At 41.3% G+C, this 12413-nt stretch overlaps 1 protein-coding gene across 2 annotated transcripts in view; it reads right to left on the bottom strand.

Moving 5' to 3' along the window:
- LOC309544890 (stimulated by retinoic acid gene 6 protein-like) overlaps window positions 1-6724 on the bottom strand; it is a 102023-nt gene extending 95299 nt beyond the window's left edge. For both annotated transcript variants that reach the window (XM_082243895.1, XM_082243894.1), the window contains exon 1: window positions 6551-6724. Coding sequence is in view for 1 of the 2 variants with exons in the window: in XM_082243894.1 (XP_082100020.1) it covers window positions 6551-6570 (20 nt within the window). In the remaining variant the exon portion in view is untranslated. The remainder of the gene's footprint in view (window positions 1-6550) is intronic.
- Between the last annotated feature and the right edge of the window lie 5689 nt (window positions 6725-12413).

The raw sequence follows: 12413 nt of genomic DNA on the forward strand, positions 1-12413 counted from the left end.
GAGCGTGACTCGGGGTTAGATTTTAGAGCCAAAAGCGGTAACCCCGAGCCACACTCGGGGTACCGCTAGGAAGATCGCTGGATCCTGGAAGAGGTTTTACTTACCTTTTCTCCGGGATCCAGCGAAGAATGCGGGCGGTATGCGGCGGCGGAGCTTCCTCCCGATCGTCTGCGAGCCCCGGCTTCCGTCTCCGGCGACGTGACGTCTGCCGGGGGGTGGAACCGGCGGCAAATTCAAATGTAAAACACACCAAACACACTGATACCATTCAAAATAAAATAAAATCACATTACATTGCCCCCCAGTGCCCTTTCCTGCAGTTTTACTGTACTTTTAATGTAAATATATGTATATATCTATATATACATATATATATATATATATATATATATATATATATACATACACAGTATATATATATATATATATATATATGTATATATATATATATATATATATATATATATATATATATATATATATATATATATACGTAATTCTTGTGAATGAGCAGCCCAAACCAACTGTATACATTATATATATATATATATATATATATATATATATATAATAAATGTATACAGTTGGTTTGGGCTGCTCATTCACAAGAATTACATGCAAAATAATGGTACCGCTTTCAGCACCTAAAATCCAAAAGAATCATACCGCCATAACAATCCAGACGTAGATACACCAAACTATGTCGGGAAATGGGAAACAGACCTTGGCCGTACACTTAACCAATCAGAATGGTCTGAAATCTGGTCTGTAACGAAATCTTCTTCTTCAAATATTATCGCAATTGAATCATCATACAAGGTTCTTTCATAATGGTACTTGGTACCAGCTAGAATCGCCAAGTCCACACCAAACTATTCGGCCTTTTGTTTTAGAGGTTGTACGGAAATAGGTACACATGTTCATATATGGTGGAATTGCTCAATTGCTACAGTTTTTTGGAAAGAAATATTCTCTCTAGCATCTAAAATGTTTGAAATAGATATTACTCCAGATTCGGTGATAGCCATTTTAAATTTAAAACCTGCATGCCTGACATGAAAACAATTCAAATTATGCCTTCAGCTTCTTAATGCCGCTAAACAAACCATAGCCAAAGCTTGGAAGACTACAACTTTGAATCTTGTAGAAGTTAAACATAGGATGAATAATGCATTATTACATGCAAAAATGGAAGCCATGGATTGCGATAAATTTAGTACTTTTATAAGCATTTGGGACCCTTGGATTAAACATGGCCTATCACCGGGTTTTGAGGAACAGGTTCTGAATGCTTGGTAGTTAAGACTTATATTTTATTTACTTTGTATTAACTTTTGTGGTACAAGTTTTATTCTCGATGCCCTCTTCTTTACCCACTTTACCCTACCCACACCCTGCTGATTTCTTCCTTTTCCTTTTTTTTTTCCCCCACAGCCATGTTCTGAATACCTTCTCAAAATCTTAATATCTCAGAATATCATATTAATAATTCTACCTTTTTCTTTTGTTCCTTCCTTTTGTGCAAACTTCACTATACAGTATAACATTAAGTCCCCGTTCACATTAGGGCGACCTGTGAGGCGACCTGGTCGCCTCACAGGTTGCCGTAGGTCGATAGGGAAGCTGCGGACCCGTTCTAATAGGAGCGACACAAGTCGCTCCGACTTAGAAAAAGGGTCCGGAGCTTCTTTGGGGCGACCAGGAGGCGACCGCCATAGACTTCAATGATATGAAGTCCGTGGCGGCCGCTCCGAGGTCGCGGCGCGCTGCTCGCACCGCGATCTCGGAGGTCGCCCCGGGAAGTAGCGTCGCTCGTATGTGAACGGGCACTTATAATACTTCTGTAACAATAACAGTATTTCTACTTCTGTTTTTGTTTTGTAACTTGCTGTATGGCTGTTTTATAAAACTCAATAAAAGTATTGAACTAGAAAAAAATATATTTAAATGAAAGTTTATGTGCCTGGAGATCAAATTGAATGCATCTCTACATTTATTATTTTTACCTTTTCAATAATTTTTATTGAAGTTTTCAAAAGAACAGGTAAGTTCAAAAACAGTACAATAATTTTCTTTGGCCCATCGCAGTGTATAGTACCAGTTACAAAAGATATGATATTATCAATCAGTAGCATAAAACCCATAAGTAACCCATTATGAATTTAGATAGCTAAGCCATAATTTACATGGATCTGTGACAGGGTGTGAACTACCTGAACATGTTCCTCAAGGAACAAGGCCTCTGAATAAAAGATCCCCAACCCGCAATAAGAACAAAACCCATTTTTTTTTCTATCTATATCTTAACATGAGATAAACATCAACCTATTTTACTCAGTAGGCCTCCTCAAAACCCCTCACCATTTATCTAGTGATGAGGTTGCACCGGACCAACAATTATTTAGAAGTACTAACAATGTCTAAAAAGAAGAGACGAAAAGAGGGATTGTGGGGGACTTCCAGGATTGTGCAATAGAAATCCTAGCTGCTGTAAATATAAACGTGATCAAATGTCTCACGTGTCTCGGTATGCCCTCATTCATTTTTTCACACTTTAAGGGAAGTAATGTAGGTAACAAGCAAAAAGCAAACCGATAGATGGAAAGAGCAGGGTGACAGAGAAAAAAGCTCACCTGTGCTGCTTCTCCATTCACAGTCAAGTCCCAGGCTGGGGGGAAAGGGTCTGTATGTACCTACCTGCAGGTAGACAACTTTTATATACATAATCCTATACCCACAGCCAATAAAAAGGAAGGCAAAAAAAAAAAAAAAAAAAACCCTTATGAAGCATGCTCCAATACGGTCCTGGTCCACTAAGGCAATCAGATATTCCCTGGATTACCAAATTCCGATGTCATTTTTTTTTATAAATGTTAATATTCAGTTACATAATGTACATTTAGGAATGCATCCAGCTTGTTTTTATTTATCAACTGAGCCGGCTTTACTAAAAAAGTAGATAGTAATTGGTTCATATCATAAGCGTCTGTTCCAATGAAAACTGAACATTAAAGTACAACTAAAGAAAAAACCTTTTTTCCTTTTTGGACAGAATTATGGAGGTTTATAACCCCTGTTACTTTTTTTGTCATCTCTGTCCCATTGGGGAAATTTCTATTCATCTCCTGTCCCATAGCCACAACAGGAAGTTAGAGGAAATCACTCTAAATTGAAGAAAATCCCTGGTATGAGCCAGAACTTATGTACCCATTGAAAGATTTCTCCCTTCCCGTTCCGATAACAACTCAAAACTTGGAATTTGCTTTTAGTTTTATACTGATAATGGTCAAATAAAGAAGGTGATTCTCCCTAACAGATTCACAGACAGCAATAAAACCTGATAGGTGTCCTAGTACCTGCAGTGTCTGGGAAGCTCTAAGGAGTCTAAGCCCTTGTTCACATTTGGGGCGGGTTTGAAATCGTGTGAGTTCAGCTGAACTCGCACGATTTCAAACCCACATTTTATTGCGAGTTCAGGGGGGGATTTGAAAGACATCTGTGCGAGTTCATGCACAGATGTCTATTGAAATTGCCCCCGAAGTCGTCAAAAGTAGTGCAGGTACTACTTTTGTAAAATGGTGCGGCGCCGCAAAGTCGGTGTTGCCCCAATTCGGAAGGTGCCTTTTCTGGCAATTGCCTGAAATTTGGCATGCGATTGGACATGTCAAAACACCCTGATATGAAAGGGGTCTAAAAAAGACATGGGTCATCGGAAAGGAAATTTTAAAGGAGTTGTAAAGTCAGAAGGTTTTTAACCTTAATGCATTCTATGCATTTAGATAAAAAGCCTTCTGTGTTAAGCAGCCTTCTCAGCACCTCCTAATATTTACCTGAGCCCCCTCTCTGTTCAGCGAGTCCCTCGGCCATCCGGGATTCTCCCTCCTGATTGGCTGAGGCACAGCTATGGTGCTATTAGCTCCCGCGGCTGTCAATCAAAGTCAGTTAGCCAATCAGGAGAGAGGGGGCAGGCCGAACGGAAGCTCCATGTGTGAATGAACACATGGAGCTGCAGCTCAGGTCGGGTGCCCCCATAGAAAGCTGCTTGCTGTGGGGGCACTCGACAGGAGGGAGGGGGCCAGGAGCAGGGAAGAGGGAACCGAGAAAAGGAGGATCCAGGCTGCTCTATGCAAAACCAACTGCACAAAGGAGGTAAGTATAACATGTATGTGATTTTTTTTTCAAAAGCACTCTACTCTTTAACAGGGCTGGTGTTTTGTTTTTGTTTTTTTCCTGGGAGTTTCTGGTCTCTAATTGACAGCCCCATAAATACTCCAATGAAATGTACGACAAAGAAAAAAGATTTAAGTGGACTTTTTAGGTACCTAAACTTACAAACATACCCTGTGGTGACAAGGCTACTTGAAAATTCAGAAAAAGAGAAAATATAAATGTTAATTTATATTGCATATATTATTTTAAACTAAATATAAACATTGTATTGGCTCTTACCATGTGAACTTTCATGAAATGTGCAGAGAGCTTGAACTTTATACAACTGGTGACCCTAAGTGCTCTACATATCATGACTAATAATGTTATAGGCTGTTGTTTCAATGGACTAGCTGCATCACTTATAGAGTAACCATTCACAAGATAAGGTGATACCCACGCTGTGTGGAAGGTAAAAAACAAAAAAAAAAAAGGTGGATGTGTGTTTGAATTTCGATTTATTATACTACTTGATTGGAATACCAGTTATCAGTGCAATATATTGTTTTTCCATTCACCTATAGTTAGTCTAATGGGCCATACATACCATACAATTGTCTTTAGATTTTTTCCTTTAGATTTACCAAACCATATAATATGAGGTCAAATCTAAACACTTTCAATTTGTATGCAATCAGGCAGGCCCTTGTACTACATAGTTGAAGGTAAGGCCTCGTACACACGCACCGATTGTCGGCCGTCTTTTGTCCAGTGTTGTTGTGTTGGTTGAAATGTGCTCTAGACTGCACACAAATTTTGTCGGCCAACAACAACCAACTGCAGAAGTGATGTCATGTTCTGGTCTACTTTTCGTGTGTTTTTTCTTCTCTGAGCATGCCCAGTCTTGCTCATCCGGCTTTTGTCGGCCGAAATCTGTACTGACTGACAAACAATCGGCCGTTCTGGTGATGGCCAACAAAAATTTTATAGCATGCACGCCAGATTTTTTCGGCCGAAAAGTCGCAGTTGGTTGTCGGAAGCATCATACTAACAAGCCGACAATCGGCCGATCGGACGTTGGCCGAAAATTTACGGCCAACAATCGGTGCTTGTGTACGGGGCTTAAATCTAAAGGAAATCTAACAACAAAAGTTGTATAGTGTATACGTATCCAGCTTAAGAGAGGCAGAATTCCACCCATAGGAAAATAAAGCTGGATACACATTATACAACTTTTGTTGTTAGATTTCCTTTAGCTTACCTTCAGCTATGTAGTGCAGGGCCTGCCTGATTGCATACAAATTGAATGTGTTTCGATTTGACCTCATATTATGTGGTTTTGGTAAATCTAAAGGAAAAAATCTAAAGACAATTGTATAGTGTGTATGGCCCATTAGGATTTCCTTTTGGATGGACTTTGTATTTACACCAGCAAATGTTTTATCAGGTGTGTCCTCTTACTATGCTGATTAATGGGATCAGCTCATGATGCCTTATCAGAAATATAGCACTTTGAAAAGTGATCCACACCTGCGACATCAGAATCTAACTTTTTGAAGTGTGATATACTTATTACAGTTGTTCTCAACTCACGTTTCAAGTTGACTTCAAGCCATCCAATTCATGGCAACTACTATATTGCTATTGTGGTTTTTACAGCATAGTGGGAGTTCTGATATTTGTTTATTTCACAGCTGTGAGTGACATATCCCTTGCATTTATTCACCTGCACTGTCATCGGGATGCTCTTTTAATTATGTTTATCCCATGTCTTGTGACTGTGTTCGCAGATACGTGTGACTGTGTGTTATTAATCTTCAATTTTTGAATAAAGTTTTTCTTTTTTACCTTCCACACCATGTGAGTATCGCCTTATCTTCTGAATGGCTACTTCCATTCCATTTGGTTTCTTATGGTTCTACCCCCATAGGTTCCACACACCCCCTCTGGGGTGAGTCAGTGAAGGATTACCCCCACTAACCAGTTTTGTGACTGGGTCCTTTTTGCATCACTTAAAGAGCAATAGAGGTGAAATCTGGGAAAGAGGGTTCTATATTGGGAAAAGCGTCCATTTTGCTGCTTGTTTGAGCTCTCAAATTTAAAGTTAATGCCCCTTCAAAGTAAGTGTATTGACAATAAATGACATAGCATCGAACAATATCATATTAGCAGGAATCTCAATGAACATGAAATGATTTGATATCTACCAAAGGCAAATAGTGAATTAACTTGGTGTAATTTACTACTGCAAATTCATATAGCTATCATTACTGCTTATTATCCTTATTAATGCATAAAATACAATGAAAACATATAATAAGAAAAAAACCTAAACCTAAATGGTTATACATGTATACAGTATAGTATACTGGAGTGTTATTTATGGCTGAAAAGAATTTACCTTTCATTACTGAAGTCCATAATATCGTTTTGTGTAACATATGCAGAGCTGTAGTGGAGGGCAGTTCTATTAATGAGGAAAGGCCGAAGATGTTCACTTCCCTTTGCTGAAAATGAAGAAAATAATCATTCTGAGGTCATTTTCATTGTAAGTCTGTGGCACAATGGAGCAAGGTATCTGTGTCTCTGAAAGTTAATAATAACAAGGTTTAACTTTTTTTTTCTTGTTGACACGTAATGTGAAAGTAAACATGCTGTAAAATATTTACCAGACTATGAGATCAGCATTGCACCGCTCTTTTCCTCTTTGTCGGTGCAGTCGATAATTGCTTTAGAAGAACATGGTGTGGAATGTGTAACAACTGCATCAATGTAAATTCCCCCTTTTTTTTTAAATTATTTTTATTTCAGGTTTTATAAGATCGTACAAAACAGCCTATCGGGCATTCCCAGGTTTAAGAAAAACAACAGTAACAAAAACAAGAAGAGAAAAAAAAAAGAAAAGTGAAAAAATTAAACCCCTTTCTATGTGTCGGTACTTTTAGAATTGTATTGAGGTCAGTACATTGTATAATGCATAGAATTGTATGCTTTCACGGTAAATACAACTAAACCTAAGGGACTAGACATAAATTCAGAATCCTAATATCTAGGTGGTTTGTTATCATCCAGAGCATATCCATGAGATCTCAATAGTCATCGTTGAATAAGGGATTATATTCTAGTTATTCATCTATTGAGTCTGCGTTAGTAGAGGAGGCTTCAAACTCCTCCTATGGAATTTTTTTGATACAACCTCGAGAAAGGTAGATCATTTTGTAAAGTGGGAGTGCCTCGTTTACCAATTGTTTCCAGTAATTTAGTGATGGTGCATTCGAGGATTTCCAACGCAAAACAATAGACTTGCGTGTATAATATAGTAGCAGGCCCAGAAGTGTTTTAACTGTACCACCAAAAGCCAAGGGTTCCACAAGTCCCTGCAGACACACTTTCATTGTAAGTAGCACATGAACTGTGGTGACTGATAATATGAATGCTGTGACTCAGTGGAATCTGAAGAGCATTAAAGGGCCCCGGGCAATGCAGTGCACTGGGGCCCTGCCCACACCTATCACCCACGAGAATAAAAATGCAAATTATCAATAAGGCTTTATTTATTGGTACAGCAGTGCAAGGCTAATGACAGCTTCCAAGTTCGGCAGCTGGGTCCGGTGAACACACACACGGATGTGAGTCAGACTCGACTGTCTTGTGTGTGCCTGTACCCGTGGAGGCGGACAAACATTCCTGCAGTTGTGAGCTCCCCCCCATGGCCCAAGTGACTTGACAGCAATGCAGGGCCCACAGGCACATGCCATCTGCTAAGTTTGGTGGCAGGATGCACACGGGAATCGAGACTAATGCTTGGCTGGGGCTGGGTCACTGAGCAGGTGGGGCCCCCTGGGAAAGTGGGGCCCCGGGCAACTGTCCAGCGTCCCCATTCAGTAAGATGGCCCTGCTGTGACTGCAGACCAGTACTGTCCAATGTGCGGACAGGACCAAAAGATATGTATAAAATCTGTCGGCTGGGAAGAACATCTTCAGCAGGAGTCAGGTAGTGAAGGAAATATTTTATGTAGTCGTGAGGGTATGAAGTCGACCCTGTGCAGGTTTTTAAATTGAATTAATTTGTCTCTAGAGGAGACCAAGCAGGAGAAGGGGTATTCCCAAATATCCTCCCAATCCTCCCCCTCAAGTGTTGGGTAGTCCTCCGTCCACCTGGTCCTGAGAGTTTCCAACCCCACTTGTAGATTGGGCAGTAAATTTTTATAAATATTTGATAAGGGCTTGGTCAGAGATTCTCCCCCCTGAGTAGGTCCTCAAGAGAAGATGTGTAAAAGGCCACCCAAGAGTTTTCAAACTGGGAGTCAAAGGCATGCCTGAGTTGTAAATATTGAAAGAAGTGCTGGTTAGGAACATTATAAAACTCCTTTAGTTCGTCAAACGTCCGTAACCAGCCCCCGGTGCATATCTGCTCCAAGAGTTTAATGCCCTTGGATGCCCAAACACCAGGGTCAGGTATTGACATGAATGACATTAAGATTTGGATTAAACCAAAGAGGATTGTGTGGGTAAACATGACCTGGAGGGGGGGGCGGGGGGTAGGATGCAATGAACTAGCTACAGACCATGCCCTCAAAACGTCCCTTATGGCCTCCGTTAGAGGGAATGGGGCACCCGAGCCTCATAGGAGTTAAGGGAAGCTGCCTCTAGCACCACTGCTGCATTGGACTCATCTGAAACCAGCCAATTATGTGCATGAGACAATAAAGCTGCCAAATAATATTTGTATAAGTCAGGGCAGGCGAGGCCACCCTCCCCCCTTTGTAGTACTGTCAATTTAAATCTAGGTTGACCCGAGCCCCAAAGAAATGTAAGTAAAATGGTATTAATCAAACGAAAGATCTTTTTGGGTATTCAGATTGGGGAATGTCTGAGAACATAAAGGAATGCTGGGAGTTTTTCATTTTAAATAAATTAATTCGCCCAATGAGGGAAAGGGGTAGGTGCGTTCACGCCTTTAACCTGGTCTTCATTGTTTGTATCGGGGCTCCAAATTCAGGTTGTAATAGTCAGAAGTGGACGGAGATATATGTATTTGTTGGTCCACTGTAGGGGGAGGTCTGGATCCATAACGGTTTTTGCTGCATTATCTATTGGTAAAATTTGGGACGTATCCCAGTTTACTTTAACCACTTAAGCCCCGGAAGATTTTACCCCTTTCCTGACCAGGGGTTTCTTTGCAATTCGGCACTGCGAGATTTTAACGGACAATGGCGCGGTCGTGCGATGCTGTACCTAAACGAATTTGACGTCCTTTTTTTCCCACAAACAGAGCTTTCTTTTGGTGGTATTTGATCACCTGTGCGATTTTTTGATAATGCGCTATAATCAAAAAAAGAGCGACAATTTTGCAAAAATAACAATATTTTTCACATTTTTTTATATGAAATTCCCAAAAAAAAATGTAAAAAATCAAAATTTTTTAACATTTTTGGCCAATTTGTTTTCTGCTGCATATGCTTGGTAAAAAAAATCACAATAAGCGTATTTTGATTGGTTTGCGCAAAAGTTATTGCGTTTACTAACTAAGGGAAAGATTTTTGTCATTTTTTGTTGTTTTTTTTTAACGAGTAATGGCGGCGATCTGCGTTTTTTTTTGCGGGACTGCGACGTTGCTGCGGACAGATCGGACCCTTGACTGACAGTTTTGACACTTTTGGGGGTACCAGTGAAATTACTACAGTAATCAGTGCTATAAATATGCACTGTTACTGTAAAAATTACATTGGCAGGGAAGGGGTTAACTTTATTAGGGAAGGAGGGGTTTAGTATGTCCCTAGGGGCGTGTTTCTAACTGTGATTGGACATGACTACTGGTGTAAGAACAGAGATCAACGGTCCTACATAGTAGAACCGTGTGCTCTCCATTTTTACACAGGGGAGAGTGACAGGCGGCTTTGTTTACATTAGCCGCCTGCCTTTCTCCCTTCACGGCGAACGATCGCGAGTGACCGGCGGAGATCGGGTCCGCTGGTCACACGCACTGACTTGTTAGGGAACGAGCCAGGGTGGGCGCGCGCCTCCGCGGGCGCGAGCTCGCCCGCTATTGGCTCACAAGCAAGTGACAGGCTAGTGATGTACCCATACGTCACTTTGCCTGCCCGGGGCTGACAGCCGCAGTATATGTACTTGCGGCGGTTGGCAACCGGTTAAGTCCTGAGCATGCGGTGAACCCAGAAAGAATGGCAAGAGTCTCCCTAATGGAGGGTCCTGGGTCTTTTAGGAAAAGTATAAGGTCGTCTGTGTATAGTGCCAGTTTTTCATCAATGGATCCCACTCTAATACCCTTAATTCCATCTGCTCTCCTAAGGGCCATGGCAAGCGGTTCCATTACCAAGGCAAATAGAGCCGGTGATAGCGGGCAGCCCTGTCTTGTACCCCTCTTAATAGAGAAGGGCGGCGACGGCACCACCTAATTTAATCTGGGCAGTTAGGCATTTATATAGAGTGTATATCCAACTACGGAATTGGGCACCAAATCCCATGACTTCAAGGACCGAGGACATGTAGGGCCAGGCCACCGAATCAAATGCCTTTTCAATGTCCAATGCCAACAACACCCTAGTGGATGTTTCAGCAGCAGGCATTATATGTGTGAAAACCCTATGAAGGTTTATATCCGTCAATTTCCCCGGCATAAAATCGGCTGAATCAATATTGATCAGTGATGAGAGGATCGATCGTAGCCTGGTTGCCAGTATTTTTGTCAGTATCTTGAAGTCATAGTTCAAAAGAGAAATTGGGCTATATGAGGCACACTGAGATTCATCTTTGCCTGGCTTCGGAATAAGCACGATGTGCACCTGCTGCATGGAGGTGGGCAGAGACTTCCGCTCTTTACAATCGTTATAAACTTGCAGGAGCTTAGGTGCGATCAGGGCTGCATGAATCCTGTACCACTCACCGGGCAGACCGTCTGGTCCCGGTGTTTTACTGCCAGGGAATGAGCGGATTGCCGCTTCAATCTCCTCAACAGTAAAGTCTTTGTCTAACAACTCAGCCTCCTCTGCAGTGAGTGTGGGTAGTTGTAAGTCCCTCAGATAGTTTCCAAGCCCCACAGGCGACCAGTCAGGGCTTGCCCCATACAGCTGTTCATAAAAGGTGCTGAATTCGCTGAGTATAAGGTCAGGGTCTGTAATTACTAGGAGTTTGCTGTTCTTGTCTCCAAACTCAAAGATCCTTCCGGCCACTGCTTTGAGATCTAAATGTGTAGCTGTGGCGAGATGTAAGGATAAAGCTCTTCTCACCTCAGCTAAATGACCAAAATGATCTGGAGTAGGAGAAGCAGAAAAGTTCTCCGCCGCTTTATGTTCTGAATCCTCTAATTGCTGGACCTGGTGTGAAACCTCGGCACACACTGCCTTAATAGCAGAGATATATTCTCCTCTCTCATCGGCCTTAAAGGCTTCCCAGACCATACGGGTTGCGGCTGTACCTTCATTGAGTTCCCAGAATTGCCTCAATTTAGGAGAGACAATGTCATCAACCTTAGGGTCCTGCAACCACTTGGTAGCCAAGCGCCAGCAAGTATGTTCACTTTTACTTGATAATCTCAGTTTGATGGCCAGTGGGGCCCTGCGGGTAATTAGGAGACCTCCTGTACTGCTGACAATGGAGGGGTATTCCTGTAACGTTCATGCGTTTTTGTTAGTGGATGGATTTACAGCTGCAGAATTATTACACTTAGTAGCCTTGTAGAGAATCTGTTGAACAACATATCCAACTCTCAGGACTTCATCACCGTGTACAGCCTGTTATATACTATATATATATTAACCACTTTACCACCGGAGGATTTTGCTGTCTTCTGTCCAGGCCACTTTTTGCGATTCGGTACTGTGCGACTTCAACTGACAATTGCGCGGTCGTGCGACGCCGTACCCAAACGAAATTTACGTCCTTTTTTTCCCACAAACAGAGCTTTCTTTTGGTGGTATTTGATCACCTGTGCGATTTTTACTTTTTGCGCTATAAACAAAAAAAGAGCGTTTATTTTGAAAAAATAACAATATTTTTAACATTTTTTTATATGAAATTCCCCCCAAAAAAGATGTAAAAACCAATTTTTTTAAAAATTTTTGGCCAATTTGTTTTATGCTACATATGTTTGGTAAAAAAAATCGCAATAAGCGTATTTTGATTGGTTTACGCAAAAGTTATTGCGTTTACTAACAAAGGGAAAGATTTCTGTCATTTTTGGTGTTTTTTTTTTAACGCGTAATGGCGGCGATCTGCGATTTTTTTTGCGGGACTGCGACATT

This window comes from Pelophylax lessonae, assembly GCF_965119305.1.
Source record: "Pelophylax lessonae genome assembly, chromosome: 1".
Lineage (NCBI taxonomy): Eukaryota > Metazoa > Chordata > Amphibia > Anura > Ranidae > Pelophylax > Pelophylax lessonae.